Raw genomic sequence first — 27,059 nt, forward strand, 5'->3', positions numbered from 1 at the left:
TTGATACAAGACATTTTAAGAAAAAAAATGATGGGTTGAACCTGGTTTTATGGCTAGCCAAACCTCCCGCTTATATGGCAATGTTAAAAATACCACTAAAATGACAACATTACGTGACGGGAATACAGTACAAATAATGCAAGATAAAACATGTGTTTACTTATGCTGAACAGAGTAGAAATTAAATTAAGTCTTTAGGCACACGGAAGCAAACATTTTATTCTTTGTGATTGCATATTTTCTATAACTGCATCTCGCAGTCAGTTTTTATGAATCATTCAGTAATTAAAAAACTGGCGTGTTGATTGGGAACCAGACTGTGTCATTTGGTCTCTTGTGGAGAGTTGTCTCTGGCAATCATACCACATCTTCTTTTTTATATTTACACTCAATAAACCAATGTACATGTCTGAGACATTTATAGGGCCAATTATAGTTGGCATTAAACAATGAAAGATGTTTCACATGGATCGCATATGTTGATTGGTGAACTACAACCAGGTGGTGTTTAAGTATATTTTTTATGTCACAATACATCAAAGTATCCATGACCGGATTGATTGGCCGTTGCTTGCTATATGTATATAGTGGCAAATAGTCATGTATATCTAGAAACAATTAAATCATTAGGTAGGTTACCAAGTATAAGTCGTTCAGGAGGAAGGGCGGAAAAAAACTGCAACTCCCCCCCCCCCCCGATCGGAAAATGTTGGTGTGTTGGATAGGGTCATGCAGATATATTGCCTTGCAACATGCCACCTCAGTTTTTTTTAGAGAGTTCTAGTTGAAAAGACAGAGAGCATAAGAACCGTGACATCATGCACGGGGCATCGGAAGTATCGTCCACATTCTGACCTAACGTGGCTGCGTATTTATACACCCCGCACAGACAAACACGGCACTGTCGAAAGGTTTCACTGCCGGACAATAGAAGTTAAAGGGTTACCATACTAACGGGAGGGATTGTCATATGGCTTGATTTTCATATGATAAAATTGAGAATGGAAATGGAGAATGTGTCAAAGAGACAACAACCCGACCAAAGAGCAGAAAACAGCCGAAGGCCACCAATGGGTCCTCAACACAGAGGCGGACTTCAGCTGGCCCCTAAACAAAAATGTGTACTATATGTCCCCATTCAAATGCATTGATCGTCCCAAAAAAAGGGGTCCAACCCCCGGAACCCCCCCCCCCCCCCCCCCCCCCCCCCGGATCCGCCACTGCGCACAGTAAAACTCATTTAAAAGAAGTCCGAGTCCGATGTCAGAATAGGTAACAAAAAAAAACTAAGCCGGGAAAATGGCAATGATACATAAATCAAGGACGTATAACTAACATCTAATATACGTCCTTGCATAAATTAACAAAGGATTCATTCAAATGTTTTCTTCTAGAGAACCACTGACATGCCAGCTCCAGACCTCAATGAAACCATAGATGTAATACCCATAGTTATTACCATTAGCCATTGGTAGATATTGAACGTTTTCCGTGTTGATCTATTTATAATATACACATATCGTCTGCTAACGTTTATTAACATAAATAGTTCGTTTTATCTGTTGGTTGGCATAGTCGTGTGGATACTTCGTTACACTGAACATTTTCTAAACATGAGAAATCTTGCGGGGTTTCGACCCTGCAGTTTCCACTGACGCTACCCAATCACTCTTTTTCATATATTTTAAAAGGATTATTGCTTATCAACATAAATTGACAATATATACGTTACATGTCCTTTTTACACGTGATTTTTTCTTCATTTTGTTTTAATTTCAGGTAGCTACAGAGACTACATTTCATATGGACAATCATGGATATTAATTAAAAAAGCATTCAACATTACTTTTATATTTATAACTATTTGTTTAATATTTTTTTATCACCTTTTGTAAACAAGAACACAAGTTTTTTGTAAACATAACAGAGAAGATATAAAAAAAAAAAGGAAATAAATTTCATTGAGATATGTTCAGTAGTTCGATATGCAACAAATGATCACTAAGTTGGACGCATAAAGTTTTATTGAAAAAATGTATTACTAAGTTGTATATATTGTAAGAGACAGTCAGAAATGCATTCATGATTCAAAAACCTCCACCCCAAATTATATCAAACATACAAAAACAAAAGATTCAAGTCATTTCCATATGATTATTACAATTTGTTCTTAATATGTCCTGCTTTACACCAGTGCAGGTTAGGTTGAGTGTTCCGTGATCGCTTACATGCTTAATCCCGCCACATTCTATATGTTCCTCTCACAAGAGACACCCTTTAAGAAAAAATGGTGGGTTGAACCTGGTTTTGTGGCTAGCCAAACCTCCCGCTTTAATGGCAATGTTAAATATAACACTAAAATGACACCATTACATGACATGAATACAGTACAACATTACGGACAGAGAATTACGCAAATAAACAATACGATATAGTACATTTGGACAACGAAACAACAGAAACACTGAAGTGAACAAACAACAAACGACAATGCAACACACACAGAAACAAACTACACGATAACAATTGCCATTTTCCTGACTTGGTACAGGACATTTTTAAGAAAAAAATGGTGGGTTGAACCTGGTTTTGTGGCTAGCCAAACCTCCCGCTTTAATGGCAATGTTAAATATAACACTAAAATGGCAACATTACATGACAGGACTACAATACAAATAAATGGAAGAACATACAGGACAGAGAAACACACAAATAAACATAATATTTGAAAAAAAATATGATGATATAACAAATGAAAACTACACTTTATAAATTTCATGCGTCTGTAACTCTCAAAGTCTAATTAGAGGTATTCCCGTAACAGTGTGGACAACCGCAATACTTATGTTGGTAATAATACTGAATCATTTACCTTTAACTTGTTTGTCATCGGCTATCGATAACAATGATTTTACCCTCGCTCAGTATGTCAGAGGCCTTCCGGTGAGGATTTGAATAGGATGAAAGAGTAAAGTTCATGCATGTGCATGAGAAGATAAAAAGAATGTCTAAGTTTTCAACATTAAAATCCACACACAAGGTTTAGTCCTCTGCTAGTTATTCTTATTATTTGATTTAGGCATTTAGAACCTTTGGCGACCCCACAGTTTAAATGTCTATAACACGTACGATGTGGTAAGTGGGCGTTACAGACGAACGTTCACCTAATCTGACCCGGTCAATTGATAACCTGAGCGCGCAAAGAAATGGTCCCGTACACACTGTAATGAAAAAAATTATATTTTAAAGTCAATGATGTATAGGACCATAGATGTATAAACCCATATTAAAATCAATCGGGTTCAGGACCAATCCAGTATATCTTATTAAAATCCCTCGTAATTAATTCCATTTTCTATGTGCATACTCATTGTATGATAAATATTCCCTGATATGGAATACATTTTTTTCAGCATTTATTTTCATATTTTGTTAAGAAATTCGCACTTGCATGTTTGCAGTATAATTATTGTGTGTGTATTTTTAGAATAGAAATCCAGATTTGATCTCACGGTGTTTTAAATACTAAAAGAGGTGTTTCGGTTATGGTCATGTAGACCATAGATATTATACATCTATGTCACGTAGACCTAGACTTATCAAAACCATGGTTATAAGGGACAAAAAACTGAAATATAGATTTGAAAAACTATATAGAACAACTCTTGACCAGAGGAAGGGACATTGAAACTACATTAAACAATTAAAAAAAGTAAAATGGAGTATCAATAATTTACAATGAAGTAACAAATAATTATGTCCGAAATAAATGTGCCAGATGAAAAGAATACAGGAAGTACTAAACAGGATATGTCAATTAAAGTCAAACGACAAGAAATATTAATTGCATCAACAGAATGTTATAAAGTTCTTGACTTATACATACAAGTCACTGGTTCAGATTTGATTCTCATGTGGATTCGACCACCTGTATATACGAATATTACAATAATAACATGTGCAACAGCTGACAAATAATAGGTTTTTTTCTAAATGAAAAATACTAATTGACTATAACAGAGCATATATGTATTATATGTCTCTGACTATAACTATCAGACTATAATTCTTTAACTGACCAGTAAATAATACTATCATTTTAATAGAGATACGATATATATATATATACAATGTATGTAAAGGATTTTCTATTTATTATCATTAGCAATATCGATCCAGAAGAAGAAAATATAATACATTATTATGTGTATCTGTTACGGGCACTCCTGAACTATTTAAAATATAGTTTAGGTTAGGTGAGGTAAAAAATACACGTGCATGTATTTAACTAACTAACTACCTAACTAATTAACTAACTAATTTTATTCAGTATAAAATCCAGTACAAAAGGATCATCGCTGAAATACATGAAAACATAGAAAAACAAAACAAAAATAAAACATAAAGAGACAACAATTGTGACACTTATAACAAACAATAGACAAAACAACCACTTCAATATTATGCAATTATTCCCACTGATGAATTTCTAATCACAATACCTTTGTCTATATATAAAAGAAATCTGTTGAGAACATCAGTCTCCGAACAGTTCATTTAATATCTAAATTTATCAAAATTATCTAAATTACAAAAACACGGTATAATATTAACAATGTCATCATTAAACTTTTTCCTCTCGTCTTGATAGAGGTTACATTCACATATAAAATGAAACTCATCTTCAATTTTGTTATCAATACAATGATTACATATTCTTTGATCCAAAGGCGTATAATTATATCTGCCTTTTTCAATGTGTAAATTGTGGTTAGAAATTCTTAATTTACATAACTGTCTAATATATTGTTTTGAGATATTCAACTTTGTATAAGTCTCAGGTTTATATTCCTTTTTTAACTTGTAATATGTGCGTAATTTGTTTTGGTTTTCGCCTGAAAAACATAAGAAAAAATATTTTCCATATCTTTCTTGTAATATCTTTTTCACTGCAGATATGAGTTTTCCTTCTGACAGAGTTCCTTTATTATTCCAGACATGGTCAAAACCAATGAATTTTAGAAACTGAAAAATGTGTTTATTGAAGGTACATGGAAAGGTACAATCAACATCTTCGATTGACTTATATGCTAATTTTGAAAAATTCAAAAGAGGGTCTTTATACAAATATATCCAGTATTTAAGAGATTGCAAAATAACAAATATAGAGATTGGATAACGACCAAGTTCTGCCATACTGGCAATATTAGAAGCATATTTAGTTGCACCAAGTACAAATTTACAATATCGAATGTGAACCTTTTCAGGTGCAAAATTTAAAAAAAAATTTTCTAAATCATCATTTGAACCTGGTGTTAATCTTTTGTCCAGGTTAAGAATGTACGGACCCCACAATTCACTTCCATAAAGAAGGACTGGTTTAACACAGGAGTCCAAAAGTTTTAAGAGCAAAGGTGTATTATTATGTGTACAATGAAATTTACTTTTAATCATGAAAATTACTTTAAGAGCTTTCTTACTGAGATCTTCAACTGCAGTACTGAAAGAACCTGATGCTCGCATTACAATACCTAGGTATTTATACTCTTGAACACTTTTGATAAGATTTTGCTCAAAATAAAAATTACAGTCTTTCAATAATCTACCTGATTTATGATTTATCTATGACGTATATAGAATCAACCAATCAGCATACGAGATCTTGTAATCACGTGGAAGCAATTAGATAGAAATATTTGTAAAATATACATTCTTATCTATCACACAGTGCAGGATTTCTATTTTAACGCTATAACATAGGAAGTAAAGGACTGTTTTGTCTTGTATTTGTAAAAAGACAGTAATAATCATCTCTCAAATAGAGATTGATAATACAAGTTATTCTCAAATAGAATAACAACATATAATAATCTCTCAAATAGAGACTGCTATTACTGTAAATTCAGAAATTATTGCGATGTTTTTATTTTTGCGAAAAATGCGACAGGGTTATAATCGCAATAATTTAAACTCGCATTTTGAAATTTTTTATATGCATTTAACAGGATTTTTCTCAATATCGTAAAAATTAAAATCGCATTTTAGTCTAAATTGACAAAATCGCAATAATGAATGCACGTAATAATTTCTGAATTTACAGTAATAGAATAGCAAAAATAAAGTAATCTCTCAAATAAAGACTGCTATTAAAAAATTAATAGTTCTCAAATAGAACAACAAAAAAAGATTTTAATCTCTCAAAAAGAGTATTAAAAGCAATGAGCAGACGTTTTACATACAAAAGACATAAAAATCTAAAAGAGTATTTAACGAATTCAAAGAAGAAATATTATATAAACAGACGAAATCAAACAAAAGATAAAAATGTAACGCACAATAAACCAATTGAAGAGCTTAAATAAAAAGAGAAAAAATACACACAAAAAAAAACAGAAAGAAGAAAAAAGATAAAAAAAAACCGATTGTATAAACAGGTGTCGTATCCCCATAGGAGAAATCAAATTGGAACTATTCTACATATTACAAGAAAGGAAACATATAGGCTAGGGATACCTGATGAGGATAGGCCTAGGTCTACACATAGATGTATCTATGGTCTACATGACCATAACCGAAACACCTTTTTTAGTATAAGAAACCCAGACCTGATCTGGATTTCTATTCTAAAAATACACACACAATAATTATACTACAAACATGCAAGTGTGAATTTCTAGAAAAATATGAAAATGAATGCAGAAGCATGTATTCCATAACCAGAAATATTTATCATACACTGAGTTTACCAGCTCTAAATTACTCTAAATGTATGCACATAGATTATGGAATTAATCACAAAGGATTATAATAAGATATACTGGATTGGTCCTGGACCCGATTGATTTTTATATATAAACCCATAGCTATGGGTTTATACATCTATGATAGGACCGGAACAGTTATATATTATATTTGATAGTTGAAAAACGTTCGTGACTGTGGGTTTTTGACAATAGAAATATTTGGGTTTTTAACTGTATGATATGAAACTCTTTAACTTTGGAGATGCAGAAAACGAAAAATGACAGACGAAATCCCGAATTTACTTTCATTTGCGAATTACACAAATTATTTACCAATTTTGGGGACCATTTTTAGTTTTATTCTGATTGTTTTTGTGATTTTAAGGTATTCAAGAAAAAAGGAAATAATTCCGTGATAACATGGGTTATTACAGAAATAGTCTGTACCCTATGGATATGGAACCACAGGCCCTTGTTTCTATCCATGGGAAGCCCCACTAGGCACTTGTTTCTATCCATGGGAAGCCCCACTATCAACGTATATATATACGTTGATAGTGGGGCTTCCCATGGATAGAAACAAGTGCCTCCCATGGATAGAAACAAGTGCCTGTGTATGGAACGGTGGACATGCAAATTATGTCATTTTTTCCCTATAAAAACATTATTGCAAAAAATGTCTAGATTTCCACCTATTTGTTTAACCAACTTTTATCTGGAATAGCTCCATCTGATATTTAAAGAAATCTCATGCCTACAAAATAAAAAGAATACAAATATGAATTAGAAATTCTTTATTCTTATATGTAATACAAATCGTAGTTAGCAAATTATTACAATACACCTTATCGCTATTCCCGGCTGACCCGAGAATCAGTCCCGCTTGAACTATTGACGTCATACAACAATCACTTTTCCTTTGTGGCGTCAGATATTTTGTATTATGACGTCAAAATTTTACGAGAACCTGTGCGATGTGCAGTAATGGCGGACAAATAGCGATAAGGTGTATATTCAAACATGCACCACATGCAGGAAAAAATTCATACCATTGAATAAAAACAAGTCCAATGGCAAAACACAAAGAGGGATAAAATTGTAATTTGTATCTTATATGGCCTATATGGACAATTTTATGAATTATTCTGTATTACCAGAGACATATAATACACCTTATCGCTTTTTGTACGCCATAACTGGACTTCACAAAGGTTCCCTTAAAATTTTGACGTCACAAGAGAAAATATCTGACGCCACAATGGAAAATGATTGTTACTGTATGACGTCAAAAGTTCAAGAGGCGCTGATTCTAGGGTCATGCTGGGCAGATTTTCAAATAGCGATAAGGTCTATACATATATGTCCCTGGTATTATTATGTCTCAAAGAAGAATAATTATGGATTAATCAGATGTTACATTTGTATGTCATTTTTGTACAAGAAAAGATCAAAAATTAGAATCTGTATAAGAAGGGCCGCAGGACATTCTATCGAAAAATTTTGAACTACTAGGGCATATTTAAGCGCAGATATTATAGCCCATTTTAGTGCAGGATTAATCCATTCACCTGTATTTTCAATAGCCCATTTTAGCGCAAACTTACCTGGTGAATAGTACTCACAATACTAAAACCAGGACCAATAATTTATGCTGACTTAATGTTAAGTTTTTTGCATTTACACTTTGGTCATGTTGGTTAATCATGAAAATAAATGTTGTTGAAACAAACAGAGGAAATAAAAGTATAATATTTGATGGCTACCGTTAAAGGATAGACAGAGTATCTGACCGAATACTATGTTACTGAAAATGCTATGTTTCCAACTTAGCTTTGGGAAGAAGTTCCCTGTAATTCAAAGCGAACAAGTAGTTTATGTAAACAACATTTCCGAAACAGCTGCAATTGGCTGTTTTTATGTTTTGATTTTTAAAACTCAAAAACAGCTTTCAATGCTTAATGTGAATAAAATTGAGACAAATGATATAAATAGGTAAAAATACAAAGTATAACTAATTTCTTTATTCATATTCGCAGGTTAAATGAAGAAAATATTTTTCGTAATTTTGGTGCAGTGACTAGATTTGAAGAAAAAATGGAGCAACCAGGCTACAAATTACAGAATCCATTTAGCATTGTGTTATCACCTGATTCTCAACACTTAGGTACGCTTGCAGACTATACCTTATGATAAAATGTTAATTTTTCCCAGTTACTTTTAAGGGCATACGATACAGTTTTGATCCCATAATGAAATTTTGATGAAAATTTGCATATAGGCTATTTTTTACCTGATTAAATCAAATATGTAATAAAAAAATTACCATAATGTGCTACTTTTTGAGTAAATTGAGGTTGAAATTTCAGATATTTCCTCAAAATTCGGATTTGTGGATGTTTTTTTCTTTTCGATAGAAATACATAACTTTTTTGTTTTAAAAGATAAACACAAGCTGTTTTTTGTTAAATTATTTGTAATTTCTGTTTTATATAAATGTTCTATAAATTTGTACATTTCATTTTTACAAATAACTCATATTAATCAAATGATCATGATTGTAGAAAAAAACGTCATGTTTTGCTGTATATTTATCAAATTTAAAAAAATTGCACTATTGACTTTTTCATGAAAATTGGTAAACATAATCTTTATACGTAATCAAACCAAATGTCATTTTAAAAAAGAGGGGTCCATGAACTCGTTTTCAAGTTAAATCAGTTTGAATGATAAAAATCAGTCGAAAACTGCATCTTTTCCCGATAAGTCACAGTTTGACGTCACGAAAATAACAATTTACGTTAGCAACGTCATTACCTCCCTTGTAACTGTATCGTATGCCCTTAACCAAAACTGTGGTGAAATCTCCCAATGTTTTATAGTTCGAATTTAAAAATTAAACCCTTAACCTCTTAAAATGGTATCAATCGGTACATACAGACTATAAAATAGCTTGATGTTCAAATGTGTATAATGCTTTCATTTTCCTTTTTTAGCTCACCTGGCCCAAAAGGGCCAAGTGAGCTTTTCTCATTACTTGGCGTCCGTCATCTGTCGTCCGTCGTCATCTGTTAACTTTTACAAAAATCTTCTCCTCTGAAACTACTGGGCCAAATTTAACCAAACTTGGCCACAATCATCATTGGGGTATGTAGTCTAAAAAATGTGCGTTCGACGACCCCGCTTGCCTACCAACATGGCGGCCATGGCTAAAAATAGAACATAGGGGTAAAATGCATTTTTTGGCTTATATCTCTGAAAAGCATTTAGAGTAAATCTGATATTAGGTAAAAATGTTCATCAGGTAAAGATCTATCTGCCCTGAAATTTTCAGACCAATCAGACAACCCGTTGTTGGGTTGCTGCCCCTGAATTAGTAATTTTAAGGAAATTTCGCAGTTTTTGGTTATTATCTTGAATATTATTATAGATAGAGATAAAGTGTAAACAGCAATAATGTTCAGCAAAGTAAGATCTACAAATAAGTCAACATGATCAAAATTGTAAATTGACCCCTAAAGGAGTTATTGCCCTTTATATTCAATTTTTAACATTTTTTGTAAATTTTTGTAATCTTTTACAAAAATCTTCTCCTCTGAAACCATATAGACAAATTCAACCAAACTTGGCCACAATCATCATTAGGGTATCTAGTTTTAAAAATGTGTCTGATGACCCCATCTGCCAACCAACATGGCGGCCATGGCTTAAAAAAGAACATAGGGGTAAAATGCAGTTTATGGCCTATATCTCTGAAACTAAAGCATTTAGAGCAAATCTGACATGGGTAAAATGTTCATCAGGTTAAGATCTATCTGCCCTGAAATTTTCAGACAAATCAGACATCCTGTTGTTGGGTTGCTGCCCCTGAATTGTTAAATTTAAGGAAATTTTGCAGTTTTTGGTTATTATCTTGAATATTACTATAGATAGAGATAAATTGTAAACACCAATAATGTTCAGCAAAGTAAGATCACAAAAAAGTCAAACTTGACCAAAATTGTCAATTGACCCCTTAAGGAGTTATTGCCCTTTAAAATCAATTTTTTACCATTTTTTGTACATTTTTGTAATATTTTACAAAAATCTTCTCTGAGACTACAGAGACAAATTTAACCAAAGTTGGCCACAATCATCATTAGGGTATCTAGTTTAAAAAATGTGTCCGATGACCCCGCCTGCCAACCAACATGGCTGACATTGCTAAAAATAGAACATATGGGTAAAATGCAGTTTTTGGCTTATATCTCTGAAACTAAAGCAAAAGTATAATGGTTGCATTATTTCATGCATCAATTGTAAACAAAAATATCAGGTGAGCGACACAGGCTCTCTAGTTTTATTCTGATATAAGATGGTGTCTGGGTTACCTTAATTGCCAATAAAGTCCTACTTTAAAATATATTGCTGGATAAATTTGTGTAACTAATTTAGCCTTTTCACAGTCCAATTTAAGTCATGACTTTATTTTCCAGTTTCAGGGATGGAAATTTAAAAATAGTTTACACACTATTTTGAAGTATATTATCTTCAATGAAACACATCTAGGAACACAATATAGAAATTGAGTTATCTTCCCTTAAACCTAACTAACAACACATCTGTTTGGTTTTATTTCTCAGATTTGTCTTTAAAGAAAAGCTGCTTGCTATATATTTATTGGGGAGCCGTCATCACAGAATTTTTCCAAGAAATTCAAAAGCCTTGGTTAGATATACTGGAAAATTTGAAAGCAGGAGAGTGGTTGAAAGATTTTACATTGCTAATAGAAAAAGGGATACAGTAAGTATTTCAGATAAACAACTTTATTGTAAGGGAAATGCTTGTACTACCCTAATTTATTTGAAACATAAAACTTTTGTTCTTGGGTAACATTTTTTATGGTTTGAGAATTGACAAGCTTTAACTAAGAATTTAAGGTGTTTGAACCATTCAAGCAGAACTGCCCCTAAATGTTTTTTTGGATTTATATCAACCTTATCACTGGTGCAATATGACAATTTTAAATAGAACTATGCATAACTGGACTTGATTTTAATGTGACAAATTTGTTGTTTCTTTCTTGACAGACTTAATCTTAATGTGACAAATTTGTTGTTTATTTCTTGACAGACTTAATCTTAATGACTATGTGACAAATTTGTTGTTTCTTTCTTGACAGACTTAATCTTAATGTGACAAATTTGTTGTTTCTTTCTTGACAGACTTAATCTTAATGTGACAAATTTGTTGTTTATTTCTTTACGAAGAGTAGGGGGAATACTCTAGACGTGTAATGAAAATATGTATGCACATGGGAAGGAAATAATTTTTCTCAAGTTTCATAATCATTCATCTGCATAAGAGTAGAAATATTTGGTTGTTGACAGTTTTACATGTGATTTCAAATCTTCAGGTCCATCTTAAATACATATTGTAGCACTCTGGATGGCTGCTAATGTAAAAAAGGAAAAAATCAGTAAAGTTGAATTCTGGAGTTGCAAGATATGGTATTTTAATTGAATCTTATTTATGGTAATAGCAAAAAGGATGAAGGTTGAAATATTGATAGTTACCCTCATATTCTCTTGTCTGGTAATACAACAGAGTTTTTGATGTCAGATTGCATGACTGTTTCATCAATGAGCAAGACTTAATTATCTGTCTGAATAGGCCAATTTGAAATATTGTCATCACCTTGATTCCTTTGTCCTGTAATTTTTAAACTTTTTTGTCCTATGCACCCACCAGGTTAATTGGGACCAAAAGTTAGCCACAGTCATTTATTTGGGTAATAAGTTCAAAAGTTAGAAATCATTCAGAGTTTTATTATTCTTTTTCTACAATTATAAAAAAAATGCAAAGTCTCATCAGCATAAACAAAAACAACAGTTTAGAAAGAAAAATTTATGATCATTGAAGAACAATATTTGAAGCAATAGCATTCATTGAAAATAAGAAGGAATAAAATTTTTTACCTTTGTCTTAAAAAAAACCCCATTATTTTGGTTTAGTGCTCGTAAACATGTTTAACCCTGTCATGCATTAGTAAATGACTGAAGACAACTTACTGACCTGACACAGATTAAATTAAAAAGAAGACCCTCTGTTGAATTAATGTCCCCCGTGAATCACGTTGAGGGGGACATGGAAATACTGGGCATCTGTCCGTCCGTGCGTCCGTTTGTCTGGTCTTGTTAGCGCTCTCAGGTGTACAGTTCTTGCCAGATTTTTTTTAAACTTATATCTTAGGTTTATATCAGCATGAATGAGTTTGAAAATCGGTGTTGATCATTAATTTTTAAAAGAGTAATGCCCCTTAGAAACATAAATTATATTGAAAATTGAATTGTTAGCGCTCTCATGTGTACAATTCTTGCAGATTTTTTTGAAACTTATATCATAGGTTTATATCAGCAATGTCTTGGAAGAGTTTGAAATTATTTTTGAAAGATTTATGCCTCTTGGAAATATTGATTATATTGAAAATTGCATTGTTAGCACTCTCATGTGTACAATTATGGCCAGATTTTAATGAAATTTTTTATACAACCGCATAAAATTTTTGTGGTTGTATATTGGTATGACGTTGGCGTCGTCGTCGTCGTTGTCGTCGTCGTCTGGCGTCGTCCGGCGTCGTCCGAAGACACATTGGTTTTCGCACTCTAACTTTAGTTTAAGTAAATGGATCTCTATGAAATTTTACCACAAGGTTCAATACCACAAAAGGAAGGTTGGGATTGATTTTGGGGGTTATGGTACCAACAGTAAAGGAATTAGGGGCCAAAAAGGGGCCAAAAATAAGCATTTTTGTAACTTCCAGACATAACTTGTGTGTTAGTGTATGGATCTCTCTGACATTGTACCACAAGGTTCCATATCACAAAAGGAATGCTGGGATTGATTTTGGGGGTAATTGCCTCAAAATTTTAGGAATTAGGGGCAAAAAGGGGCAAAAAACAAGCATTTTTCTAGTTTCAGGACAATATCTTGTGTGTAAGTGTATGGATCTTTCTGAAATTGTACTACAAGGCTCCATATCACAAAGGGAAGCTGGGTTTGAGTTTGGGGGTAATTGCCCTAAACGTTTAGGAATTTGGGGCCAAAAAACACATTTTTCTAGTTTCCAGACAATAACTTGTGTTCAAGTGTATGGATCTCTCTGATTTTGTACTGCAAGGTACCATTCCACAAAGGGAAGGCTGGGATTGAGTTTGGGGGTGATGAATCATAAGGGGGTTCAAAACATTTGGGGGGGGATTTTTTTTTTTTTCCTTTTTTTTTTTCTTTTAAAATTTTCCATTTTAAGTTGGTTATTTCTGATTTATATTTAAAAGCAAATAATAATGATATGGTAGGAGATACACACCAAACAGGATGTGTAAATTATTATATAATAAGTATTGTGCAATAGCAAGAAATTTTCAATTGCGCAGTATTGCACAATAGCAAGAAATCTTCAATTGCACAGTATTGCGCAATAGCAAGAAATCTTCAATTGCACAGTATTGCGCAATAGCAAGAAATATCCAATAGCACAATATTGCGCAATAGCAAGAAATTGTCAATTGTACAGTATTGCGCAATAGCAAGAAATATTTAATTGCACAGTATTGTGCAAAAGAAGATACTTCGTATAAATTGCTTATTTCTTGACCAATTTCAATGGGTTTTTTTTCTATAATTCTTGGGTTTCTTTAATATGCTGAATCTAACCGTGTATTTAGTTTTTGGATTTTGGGGCCCGTTTTTAAATTGGTCCATATTGAGGTCCAAAGGGTCCAAAATTAAACTTTGTTTGATTTCATCAAAAATTGAATTATTGGGGTTCTTTGATATGCCGAATCTAACCATGTATTTAGATTCTTAATTTTTGGTTCCGTTTTCAAATTGGTCTACATTAAGGTCCAAAGGGTCCAACATTAAACTTAGTTTGATTTTAACAAAAATTGAATTCTTAGGGTTCTTTGATATGCTGAATCTAAACATGTATTTAGATTTTTGATTATGGGCCCAGTTTTCAAGTTGGTCCAAATCGGGGTCCAAAATTAAACTTTGTTTGATTTCAACAAAAATTGAATATATGGGGTTCTTTGATATGCTGAATCTAACCATGTATTTAGATTTTTGATTTTTGGGCTGCGTTATCAACTTTGTCCACATTGAGGTCAAAAGGGTCCAAAATTAAACTTTGTTTGATTTCATCAAAAATTGAATTCTTGGGGTTCTTTGATATGCTGAATCTAACCATGTATTTAGATTCTTAATTTTTGGTTCCGTTTTCAAATTGGTCTACATTAAGGTCCAAAGGGTCCAAAATTAAACTTAGTTTGATTTTAACAAAAATTGAATTCTTAGGGTTCTTTGATATGCTGAATCTAAACATGTATTTAGATTTTTGATTATGGGCCCAGTTTTCAAGTTGGTCCAAATCGGGGTCCAAAATTAAACTTTGTTTGATTTCAACAAAAATTGAATATATGGGGTTCTTTGATATGCTGAATCTAACCATGTATTTAGATTTTTGATTTTTGGGCTGCGTAATCAACTTTGTCCACATTGAGGTCAAAAGGGTCCAAAATTAAACTTTGTTTGATTTTATCAAAAATTGAATTCTTGGGGTTCTTTGATATGCTGAATCTAATCATGTATTTAGATTTTGGATATTGGACCATAATAGGTGAATGTCCAATTTAAAATTTTTAAGTTCTTAGACCACATTCATTCTGTGTCAGAAACCTATGCTGTGTCAAATATTTAATCACAATCCAAATGCAAAGCTGTATCAAGCTTGAATGTTGTGTCCATACTTGCCCCAACTGTTCAGGGTTCGACCTCTGCGGTCGTATCAAGCTGCGCCCTGCGGAGCATTTTATTATAGGTTTATATCATCAATGTCTCAGACAAATTTATTTGCCCCTTAGAAACATTAATTATATTGAAAATTACATTGTTAGTGCTCTCATGTGTACAATTCTTGCAGATTTTTTTTAAACTTATATCATAGGTTTATATCAGCAATGTTTTGGACAAGTTTAGAAATCAGTGCTGATCAATTATTTGTTTAAGAGTTATGTCCCTTGGAAATATTGATTTATATGGAAAATTGCATTGTTTGTGCTGTCATGTGTACATTGTACAATTCTTGCCCGAATTTTATGAAACTTATATCATAGGTTTATATCAGAAACTTTCCAAAATAAGTGCTGATCAAATATTTTTAATGAGTTATGCCCCTTGAAAAAATTAATTATAACGGAAATTGCATTGCATTTGCTCTGAAGACTTCATTTCTATAAGATACTTATAAATTGTTTTAAAGAACAAAAAAAAAAGTAGTTTTTTAGTTATTTCCCTTGGATAGATAAAATATGTGCAAAATTGGGGACATTGGAACTCTGTTCTTTTATTAATCTTGTAAGTGTATTTTATTGTGGCCTAGAGAGGACGAAGGTATAATTATATTTGTTTTAATTTTCAGGACAATTATAAATATTATAATTGAGTTTTTTGTTCTATTTTAGATTAAGCCCAGAACACCATAAACAACTCTTAAAAAAACCTCCAGAAGTGACAGGAGAGCTTTTAGGGTCTAGACCAAGAAGCAGATACCCAGCAATAGTTATAACAGTCATAGATAATATATCTGATTTGACCAGCAGTTCATATCCTCAAATTGTAGGTGATCATAGGCTATGCTTCATGAATCGTGATTATGATTGAAAGTGCTCTGTTCTGGCTAAAATTATGGCCAAAGGTCCATTTTTCTTCTGTCCTCATGTTCACTATTTATTCATACCTGTTCTGGGATCTGAAAATTTATCTGTGTGTTGATCCATCTGCATTTTGTATTTGTAACTCCTCTTAAACCAGTGATTTCAGTGAACCTTTCAGAAAATATGCATGGCATTGTGCACCTTTTATTTGCTCAGATGATCTAAATTATGTTGGTCTACCCTAGCAATAGGTATAAAATAGGGATTGGTATGAATTTTGTGAGTTCAGCTGATTTGATTTACTAGATATATATGGGCATTTGAAAACAAAAAAATGCTTAACAGTATAAAATGTCTATTGAAATATTTAATTCAAAAGTCTAATAATTTTACATTTATCAGGTTGCAGTATTTTCTGTGATTCATGTACAAGATACAGTATGTAATAGTGATACACACATCATGTACCAATATCTTAAAACAACAGATGACCAGGTGACAACATTACAGGTGAGTCATTCACTGTGATACATGTACAAGATTCAGTATTTAATAGTGATACACACATCATGTACCAATATCTTAAATCAACAGATGACCAGGTGACAACATTACAGGTGAGTCATTCACTGTGATACATGTGCAAGATTCAGTATTTAATAGAGATTAACACATCATGTACCAATATCTTAAAACAACAGATGACCAGGTGACAACATTACAGGTGAGTCATTCACTGTGATACATGTACAAGATACAGTATGTAATAGTGATACACACATCATGTACCAATATCTTAAAACAACAGATGACCAGGTTACAACATTACAGGTGAGTCATTCACTGTGATACATGTACAAGATTCAGTATTTAATAGTAACACATGAATGATGTACCAATATCTTAAAACAACAGATAACCGGGTGACGACATTACAGGTGAGTCATTCATTGTGATACATGTTCAAGATTCAATATGTAATAGTGATACACACATCATGTACCAATATCCTGAAACAACAGATGACCAGGTGACAACATTACAGGTGAGTCATTCACTGTGATACTTGTACAAGATTCAGTAGTTAATAGTGATACACACATTATGTACCAATATCTTAAAACAACAGATGATCAGATGACAACATTACAGGTGAGTCATTCACCATGGTTTGTATTTGTTTGTAGAATATAATGGTTCATTTTCAATAGAAAATATAGTTTTGCTCCAAGAATGAATTTTTGTTTTCTTCAGTGAACTTGCTAAAATGATAATACAAATATAGAATTAAATAGTTTGTTGTTAGAGAGGTTACCATGTTCACTCACCCAATACTAGAAGCTGGTCTAATGTAATGTGTTACTTCTGGCACAAAGTATGAGATATCTGAAAAATTTGTTGCATATTAAAGTTAATGTAAATTGAAAATTCATGATGTTCATATTTTTTCTGAATAGTACTATTTTTAGCTCACCTGGCCCAAAGGGCCAAGTGAGCTTTTCTCATCACTTGGTGTCCGTCGTCCGTTAACCTTTACAAAAATCTTCTCCTCTGAAGCTACTGGGCCAAAGTTAACCAAACTTGGCCACAATGATCATTGGGGTATCTAGTTTAAAAAATGTGTCCCACGACCAGGCCCGCCAACCAAGATGGCTGCCATAGCTAAAAATAGAACATAGGGGTTTAATGTAGATTTTGGCTTATATCTCTGAAACTAAAGCATTAAGGGCTAAATCTGACATGGGGTAAAATTGTTCATCAGGTCAAGATCTATCTGCCCTGAAATTTTCAGACAAATCAGACAACCTGTTGCTGAGTTGGTAATTTTAAGAAAATTTTGCAGTTTTTATACGACCGCAAAAATTGAAAATTTTTTGGTCGTATATTGGTATGACGTTGGCGTCGTCGTCGTCGTCGTCCGGTGTCGTCCGAAGACACATTGGTTTTCGCACTCTAACTTTAGTTTAAGTGAATGGATCTCCATGAAATTTTACCATAAGGTTCAATACCACAAAAGGAAGGTGGGGATTGATTTTGGGGGTTATGGTACCAACAGTTAAGGAATTAGGGGCCAAAAAGGGGCCAAAAATTAGCATTTTTGTAACTTCCAGACAATAACTTGTGTGTAAGTGTATGGATCTCTCTGACATTGTACCACAAGGTTCCATATCACAAAGGGAAGGCTGTAATTGATTTTGGGGGTAATTGCCTCAAAATTTTAGGAATTAGGGGCCAAAAAAGGGGCAAAAAACAAGCATTTTTCTAGTTTCATGACAATAACTTGTGTGTAAGTGTTTGGATATTTCTGAAATTGTACTACAAGGTTCCATATCACAAAGGGAAAGCTGGAATTGAGTTTGGGGGTATTTGCCCTAAACGTTTAGGAATTGAGGGCCAAAAAGGGGCCAAAAATAAGCATTTTTCTAGTTTCCAGACAATAACTTGTGTTCAAGTGTATGGATCTCTCTGAAATTGTACTGCAAGGTACCATACCACAAAGGGAAGGCTGGGATTGAGTTTGGGGGTGATGAATCATAAGGGGGTTCAAAAAATTGGGGGGGGGGGATTTTTTTTTTTTCTTTTTTTCCTTTTTTTTTTCTTTTAAAATTTTCCATTTTAAGTTGGTTATTTCTGATTAATATTTAAAAGCAAATAATAATGATATGGTAGGAGATACACACCAAACAGGATGTGTAAATTATTATATAATAAGTATTGTGCAATAGCAAGAAATTTTCAATTGCACAGTATTGCACAATTGCAAGAAATCTTCAATTGCACAGTATTGCGCAATAGCAAGAAATCTTCAATTGCACAGTATTGCGCAATAGCAAGAAATATCCAATAGCACAATATTGAGCAATAGCAAGAAATTGTCAATTGTACAGTATTGCACAATAGCAAGAAATATTCAATTGCACAGTATTGTGCAAAAGAAGATACTTCGTATAAATTGCTTATTTCTTGATCAATTTCAATGGGGTTTTATTCTTGATTTCTTGGGGTTCTTTAATATGCTGAATCTAACCGTGAATTAAGTTTTTGGATTTTGGGCCCTGTTTTTAAATTGGTCCACATTGAGGTCCAAAGGGTCCAAAATTTAACTTTGTTTGATTTCATCAAAAATTGAATTATTGGGGTTCTTTGATATGCCGAATCTAACCGTGTATTTAGATTCTTAATTTTTGGTTCCGTTTTCAAATTGGTCTACATTAAGGTCAAAAGGGTCCAAAATTAAACTTAGTTTGATTTTAACAAAAATTGAATTTTTAGGGTACTTTGATATGCTGAATCTAAACATGTATTTAGATTTTTGATTATGGGCCCAGTTTTCAAGTTGGTCCAAGTTGGGGTCCAAAATTAAACTTTGTTTGATTTCAACAAAAATTGAATATATGGGGTTCTTTGATATGCTGAATCTAAACATGTATTTAGATTTTAGATTTTTGGCCCAGTTTTCAAGTTGGTTCAAATTGGGGTCCAAAATAAAACTTTGTTTGATTTCAACAAAAATTGAATATATGGGGTTCTTTGATATGCTGAATTTTACCACGTATTTAGATTTTTTATTTTGTGGGCCCTCTATCAAATTGGTTCATATTGAGGTCAAAAGGGTCCAAAATTAAACTTTGTTTGATTTCATCAAAAATTGAATTATTGGGGTTCTTTGATATGCCAAATCTAACCGTGTATTTAGATTTTTAATTTTGGGTCCCGTTTTTTAAATTGGTCTACATTAAGGTCCAAAGGGTCCAAAATTAAACTTAGTTTGATTTTAACAAAAATTGAATTTTTGGGGTTCTTTGATATGCTGAATCTAAACATGTGTTTAGATTTTTGATTATGGGACCAGTTTTCAAGTTGGTCCAAGTTGGGGTCCAAAATTAAACTTTGTTTGATTTCAACAAAAATTGAATATATGGGGTTCTTTGATATGCTGAATCTAAACATGTATTTAGATTTTAGATTTTTGGCCCAGTTTTCAAGTTGGTTCAAATTGGGGTCCAAAATAAAACTTTGTTTGATTTCAACAAAAATTGAATATATGGGGTTCTTTGATATGCTGAATCTTACCATGTATTTAGATTTTTTATTTTGTGGGCCCTCTATCAAATTGGTTCATAGTGAGGTCAAAAGGGTCCAAAATTAAACTTTGTTTGATTTCATCAAAAATTGAATTATTGGGGTTCTTTGATATGCCAAATCTAACCGTGTATTTAGATTTTTAATTTTGGGTCCCTTTTTTTAAATTGGTCTACATTAAGGTCCAAAGGGTCCAAAATTAAACTTAGTTTGATTTTAACAAAAATTGAATTCTTGGGGTACTTTGATATGCTGAATCTAAACATGTGTTTAGATTTTTGATTATGGGACCAGTTTTCAAGTTTGTCCAAGTTGGGGTCCAAAATTAAACTTTGTTTGATTTCAACAAAAATTGAATATATGGGGTTCTTTGATATGCTGAATCTAACCATGTATTTTGATTTTGGACATTGGACCATAATAGGTAAATTAAAAAAATTGAAGTTCTTAGACCACATTCTTTCTGTGTCAGAAACCTATGCTGTGTCAAATATTTAATCACAATCCAAATTCAGAGCTGTATCAAGCTTAAATGTTGTGTCCATACTTGCCCCAACTGTTCAGGGTTCGACCTCTGCGGTCGTATCAAGCTGCGCCCAGCGAAGCATTTTATTGGTGATTATCTTCAATATTATTATAGATATAGATAAACTGTAAACAGCAATAATGTACAGCAAAGTAAGATCTACAAATAAGTCAACATGACCAATATGGTTAATTGACCCCCTAAGTAGTAATTGCCCTTATAGTCAATTTTTAACAATTTTTCATAATTTTTGTAATCTTTTACAAAAATCTTCTCCTCTGAAACTACTGGGCCAAATAGAATCAAACTTGGCCACAATCATCATTAGGGTATTTAGTTTAAAAAATGTGTCCAATGATCCAACTGGCCGACCAAAATGGCCAACATGGCTAAAAGTAGAACATAGGGGTAAAATGCAGTTTATGGCTTATAGCCTCTGAAACTAAAGCATTTAGAGCAAATCTGACAATTGGTAAAAATGTTCATCAAGTGAAGTTCTATCTGCCCTGATATTTTCAGAAGAATCAGACAACCTGTCGTTTGGTTGCAGCCCCTGAATTAGTTATTTTAAGGAAATTTTGCAGTTTTTGGAAATTATCTTGAATATTATTATAGATAGAGATAAACTGTAAACAGCAATAATGGTCAGCAAAGTAAGATCTACAAATAAGTTAACATGACAAAAATTGTCAATTGACCCCTTAAGGAGTTATTGCCCTTTATAGTCAATTTTTTGCAATTTTCGTAAATTTTTGTATTCTTTTACAAAAATCTTCTCCTCTGAAACTACTGGGCCAAATAGAATCAAACTTAGCCACAATCATCATTAGGGTATTCAGTTTAAAAAATGTGTCCGTTGACCCTGCCTGCCAACAAAGATGGCTGACATGGCAAAAAATAGAACATATGGGGTAAAAGTTTTGTCTATTATTCTGATAACCGTTATAAAAAGAGGAAATCTGAAGAGGGTAAAATTGTTCAGAATGTTGAGCACTACCAATTATCCATATACGTCAAAACTGTAAGACAATTTCCTGTAGGAGTTATTGCCCTTAAATGACAAATTTTACCACTTTTTTTCGATTTTTGCCTATTATCATATCTTGAAAACTATAAAAGATAGAGAGAAACTTTAAATTGCAAAAATGATCAGAAGGACAAGTTCTTCAAATAAGTCTTATGGTTGAAATCATCAGTTGACTCCTTATTAGAGTTATTTCCCTTTGATGCCGATTTGTATAATTTTTTTTGAGTTTTTGTCTTATATCTTAAAACTTATAATAGATAGAAAGAAACTTAAATATACAAAAATGATCAGCAAGACAAAATCTACTATTAAGTCAAATAGCAGAAATTGTCCAACGACTCCTTATTGGAGTTATTGCCCTTTAATTATGATTTTTACCATTTTTTTGGCGTTTTTCCTTGTATGATATTAATTATAATAGATAGATAGAAACTTTTAAAATAATCAAAAATGATAAGCAAGACAAGACCTACTAACAAGTCAAATTTTGCTGATATAATAAGTAGACTGTTACTCTTTATAAGAGTTTGTTTACCCTCTTTTGTGTTTAGAGCAAAAGCTGAATAAGATAATGAAGATAGAGAGAAACTAAACAGACTTCAATGATCAGCAATATAAGATACAAAACAAAAACAGAGATTTTTGTCATTAATTCTATTCTTGTCTACAATGTTTGAGAGTGTCCCCTGTTAAATATGCATATAGACCAAGGTGAGCGACACAAGCTCTTGAGAGCCTCTAGTTTTATTTACCATACTTAAATCTTTGGTCTTGAAGTTTTTTTAAATCTAGATAGGACAATTTTTAACAGCTGAGTAACATCTGATTTTCACTCAAAGGGAGAAACTTAAATCAGTTTTATTTTCCCCATAATCTCTTTGTCACCTTGAAAAGAGCAACACAACTTTCTCACATTGAAACTTTTTGAAGTCTTCATCTGATGCTTGTGACAAAAGAAACTGAAGGCAAGATGTCAAAATTACTTTTCAGCCCACACTAATTGCAAACAACTTTATTTATGTTATGCCCTCTTTTGTTAAGTTTTACTGCATTCGTTTGTAGCTAGTTTATCATAAGACCTTTTCAGCCAACTCTACTAGCTCTCATTACATACTCTTACTGTCAGTTTATATGTTTAGGATAAGGGCTAGTCCTTAGTAATTTTGTTGACTTTTTATTTCAATTTTTCAGCCTCTATTTGTATCACAGTTACAACAAAGTGAAGTATCCCAAGGAGGAGGTAACTCCATTATTAATGATAACAATTTTGATTCACATATATCTGCCAGTCATGACAATGCTGCACAACATAGCAGTATAATAGAAAACAGTGATTTAGATAGACAGCCTCTGACTGAAGTCCTGCATAATACAGGATCTAATGACAACAATGTACAAATAAACTCCGCAGAATGTGTAGTGTGTCAAACCAATGATGTTACAATAGCCATTCTGCCATGTCGTCATGCATGTGTTTGTGATACTTGTTTACAACAGTTAGATAAATGTCCAATGTGCCGTGGTTATATCGTGTCATATTTCAGAATAGGAGATGAGGAAAATTTTTCTTCTCAGGATTCTAGTCATAGATTATCTAGAGAAGGTATATCACATAGTAGATTGGATGGTGAAAGTAGATGGGAATATTTCAACAGACGTATGAATGAATTGCTGGGATTTCAGTAAATTGACTATTTTTAATTGATTTTTATTTTATTTATTTAAATTCCACAAGAATCAAATTTTGTTTCATGACATAACAAGGAAAAGTAACACAACAGATTTCAATGATTGAAATATTTTTGTGCCAAAAATAAGCTCACTACAAGGATATAGAATATACCCCCCTAGATAAGATTGGTCAACTTTCACTAAATTTTATCACAAGTATAAAAAACTGTTTTAGAAGAATGAATTCAGTTGCAAGAATTTAATAACAAGTGGTATTTCAAACCTTTTTTTATGGTAATATTAATAAAAAAGCAAGCAAAAATAAGAATTATTTTGAAATCTTTCTTTTTGACTTGATTAACTTATTGAAATGGTTGTCTCACTTGCAATCTTAAGCACATCTAATTTATATTATAATCAGGATTTATTATGATCGAAGTGTGACTCCTGACAGATAAATAACATTGTTATTAATACAAATTAATATGTGGTAGGTTCAATATTGTGTATTCTAACATGTTTATATTTTTGTCTCGAGTCAAAAAGCGAGACATAGGTATGCTGTTTCCGGCGGCAGCGTCAACATTGTATTACTTTGTGATTAGGTCTAGTTCATGGTGAACCACTAGTGGTAGGTCAATGATATTTGGTATGCAGTTGTATAAGCATTTGCACATCTCATTACGGTACCATGGAGATTATTTGGCCACGCCCCCTCAGTCAAGGTCTATTGACTTTGAAACTTTTCATAGTTAACATGTATTACTTAGTAGTTTGTGATTAGGTCAATTTATGGGGAACCACTAGTGGTAGGTCAATGATATTTGGTATGCAGTTGTATAAGCATGGGCATATCTCATTTCCATGGAGATTATTTGGCTCCACCTCCTTAGTCATAGTCTATAGACTTTGAAAATTTTGCTAAGTTTACATGTATTAGTTTGTGATGAGGTCAGTTCAAGGGGAACCATTAGTGGTAGGCCAATGTTAATTGGTGTTCAGTTGTATAAGCATTAGCACATCTCATTTCCATGGAGAATATTTGGCCCCGCCCCCTCAGTCATGGTCTATTTACTTTGAAACTTTTGCTAAGTTTACATGTATTAGATTGTGATTAGATCAGTTTAAGATGAACTGCTAATGTTAAGTCATTGATATTTGGTATGCAAATTTATTGGCATTTGCAAGTATGGTTTCCATGGAGATTATATAGCCCCACCCCTGATCATGGTTCATTGACTTTGAAACTTTTACATAGTTTACAAGTTAATGTTTGTGTTTAGGTTTGTTTAAAGGGAAAGACTTATAATAAGTCAATGGTATTTGGTATGCAGTTGTATTAGCATTGGCACATCTCATTCCATGGAGATTGTTTAGCCATGTACCTTCAGTCATGGTTCATCGACTTTGAATATTTGCATTACTTACATGTTAAAGTATTGCAATTTTAATTTCAACATTTGCATTATCAAAATTACAAAAAGGCGAGACATATCTCTGTGATAACAGTTTATGTTTCTTTTTGTCATTATTTTATCATTTCATTCTAACTAATCATTATTAATCAAAGTTTTTAATTTTGTTTATTACATTTATTTTGTTTTGTTATAAATGATTACTGGTACTATGCTCAGCAATGGGCACCATAATTGGCTCAATAAAATATCTTATATCTTGTACAGGGTATAGTTATACTGTTGTTGTTTAATCATTGTGTTTTGTATTTATTTTTAGAATAAAGTATGAAACATGACTGAAAAGTGTTATTTATTTGTATACCCCTGCTCTAAAGAGTCTGGGGTATAAAAGATCCCTCATGTCTGTCTCTCCGTCACACTTTTGGTTTCCAGAAGATGAATAGAGAACCAGTTAATTGCAGTATAAACAAATACCTATATACTTTAATATAACACATATATTTTTCGTATCATACTACTATGGAGGGCATATTTTTTAGTCAGTGGCTATTTTTGCGGCGCCACTGTCTACAAAATATGCTCTCCATAGTTGTTTGATATGAAAAATGAGGTTTACAGTTTATGCACTTGATATGAATTTGGAAGTTAATGTCCTTCTCAGAAACAAGCATTTTGTACTTTACAAATCCTTGTCAGAAACAGCATTCTGCAGAACATTTTACATTAATAAACCAACACAGAACAGCAGGTTTAAGTGCTAGTAAAATCGTATTAATTAGAATTTCAAGTTTGATGTGTTCCTTGGCATCTATAAAATCCAATTTCTTCAACTGTAGATCGACTATCCAGAGAGTAATCTTTTAAAAAGGATTTCTTATTTGCAAAATAAATCTGTTCTTCATGTGTTTATCTAAAGTGAACACATTAGTTTTTTAGGTATGTAGAAAGTACATGCTCAATATTTAAATGACTTGACCAATGAAATGCCTCATGTTAGATTTTGCATTTGTTTGCGATTCTTTATTGATACCCATTTACAATTTTGATAATTTTATCTTGTTAACTATCTATTTTACAGTCGTAAATTACTCCAAAATGTAATAAGAGGAATTTGAAATTAGATTTTTAAATTCCTGTTTGTTGTCTGAACTTTCCTTCCTGGTTTGATGTGTTATCAGATACTAACACTAACACAAACAAGTTAATGTCTAGTAAACAGTTTTAATAATACACCTTATAACCTTTAAAAGTTATTGGATTTGGTTATGCTTGTATTGAATTAGGAAACTACTTGAAACGGAAACGTAGACATATAATTTTCGTCAGATTGGGTTTTATCAGGTCCATAAACATCAAAAGGGGAGGTTAGGAATGAAGCCTCGGAAACCAACTCGGACAACAGAAAGAAGATTTAATTGGTAAAGAATCGCATTATGTTGGAAAGTATCTGTCAATGTCTTGATGGTTCCTATCAGAATGATCAATCCCTTATAACATCAGTAATACATGTACCGCCAATCTGAAATTCTGACTCTGATGTTCTGCACTGTTGGATAGGTGAGATACAAATTATCACAAATTAGGTTGCAGCAAAGATATAATAGCCAATAGCTATCTATGGTTGCAGTAATGTTATCAAAAAATATATTGATGCAAAATCTGGCTGAACTTCTATCTGCAAAACCACATTAAGAATTGTCTATTCACAGTAGTTATCGTAGAAAATTGTTCATTTGAAGAATCATAGTTTGGTGACTATAATTGATGTATCAAGTATTTAACAATTCCAACAAGGGTTTCGAGTAACTGCCCTAATTCTTGTGACACTACAGTCGATATATTAAATTCTGCAAATGTAGTTGAAAAATCCTGAAACAAAGATTGTATATTTTTTCTGTA

At 32.5% G+C, this 27,059-nt stretch overlaps 1 protein-coding gene across 1 annotated transcript; it reads left to right on the forward strand.

Annotated features, from left to right (window-relative positions):
* The first annotated feature begins 6,992 nt into the window (after window positions 1-6,992).
* On the forward strand, window positions 6,993-25,495 carry LOC127732619 (cell growth regulator with RING finger domain protein 1-like). The gene is made up of 6 exons (XM_052241701.1): window positions 6,993-7,128; window positions 8,780-8,907; window positions 11,363-11,522; window positions 16,244-16,397; window positions 16,838-16,945; window positions 23,263-25,495. Exons 1-6 carry the CDS (start codon window positions 7,022-7,024, stop codon window positions 23,755-23,757), a joined length of 1,152 nt encoding a protein of 383 aa, XP_052097661.1. The 5' UTR covers window positions 6,993-7,021; the 3' UTR covers window positions 23,758-25,495.
* The last annotated feature ends 1,564 nt before the right edge of the window (window positions 25,496-27,059 follow it).

The sequence above is a fragment of the Mytilus californianus genome, unplaced genomic scaffold (assembly GCF_021869535.1).
Source record: "Mytilus californianus isolate M0D057914Y unplaced genomic scaffold, xbMytCali1.0.p SCAF_26, whole genome shotgun sequence".
NCBI lineage: Eukaryota > Metazoa > Mollusca > Bivalvia > Mytilida > Mytilidae > Mytilus > Mytilus californianus.

What these genes read in the sequence shown, in the direction of transcription:
- LOC127732619 (XM_052241701.1), top strand. Translation starts at nt 7,022, where the DNA reads ATGACAGACGAAATCCCGAATTTACTTTCATTTGCGAATTACACAAAT. An exon ending in ATTGTTTTTGTGATTTTAAG is followed by an intron (nt 7,129 to 8,779) that starts GTATTCAAGAAA and finishes TCATATTCGCAG; the next exon opens with GTTAAATGAAGAAAATATTT. An exon ending in CTAATAGAAAAAGGGATACA is followed by an intron (nt 11,523 to 16,243) that starts GTAAGTATTTCA and finishes GTTCTATTTTAG; the next exon opens with ATTAAGCCCAGAACACCATA.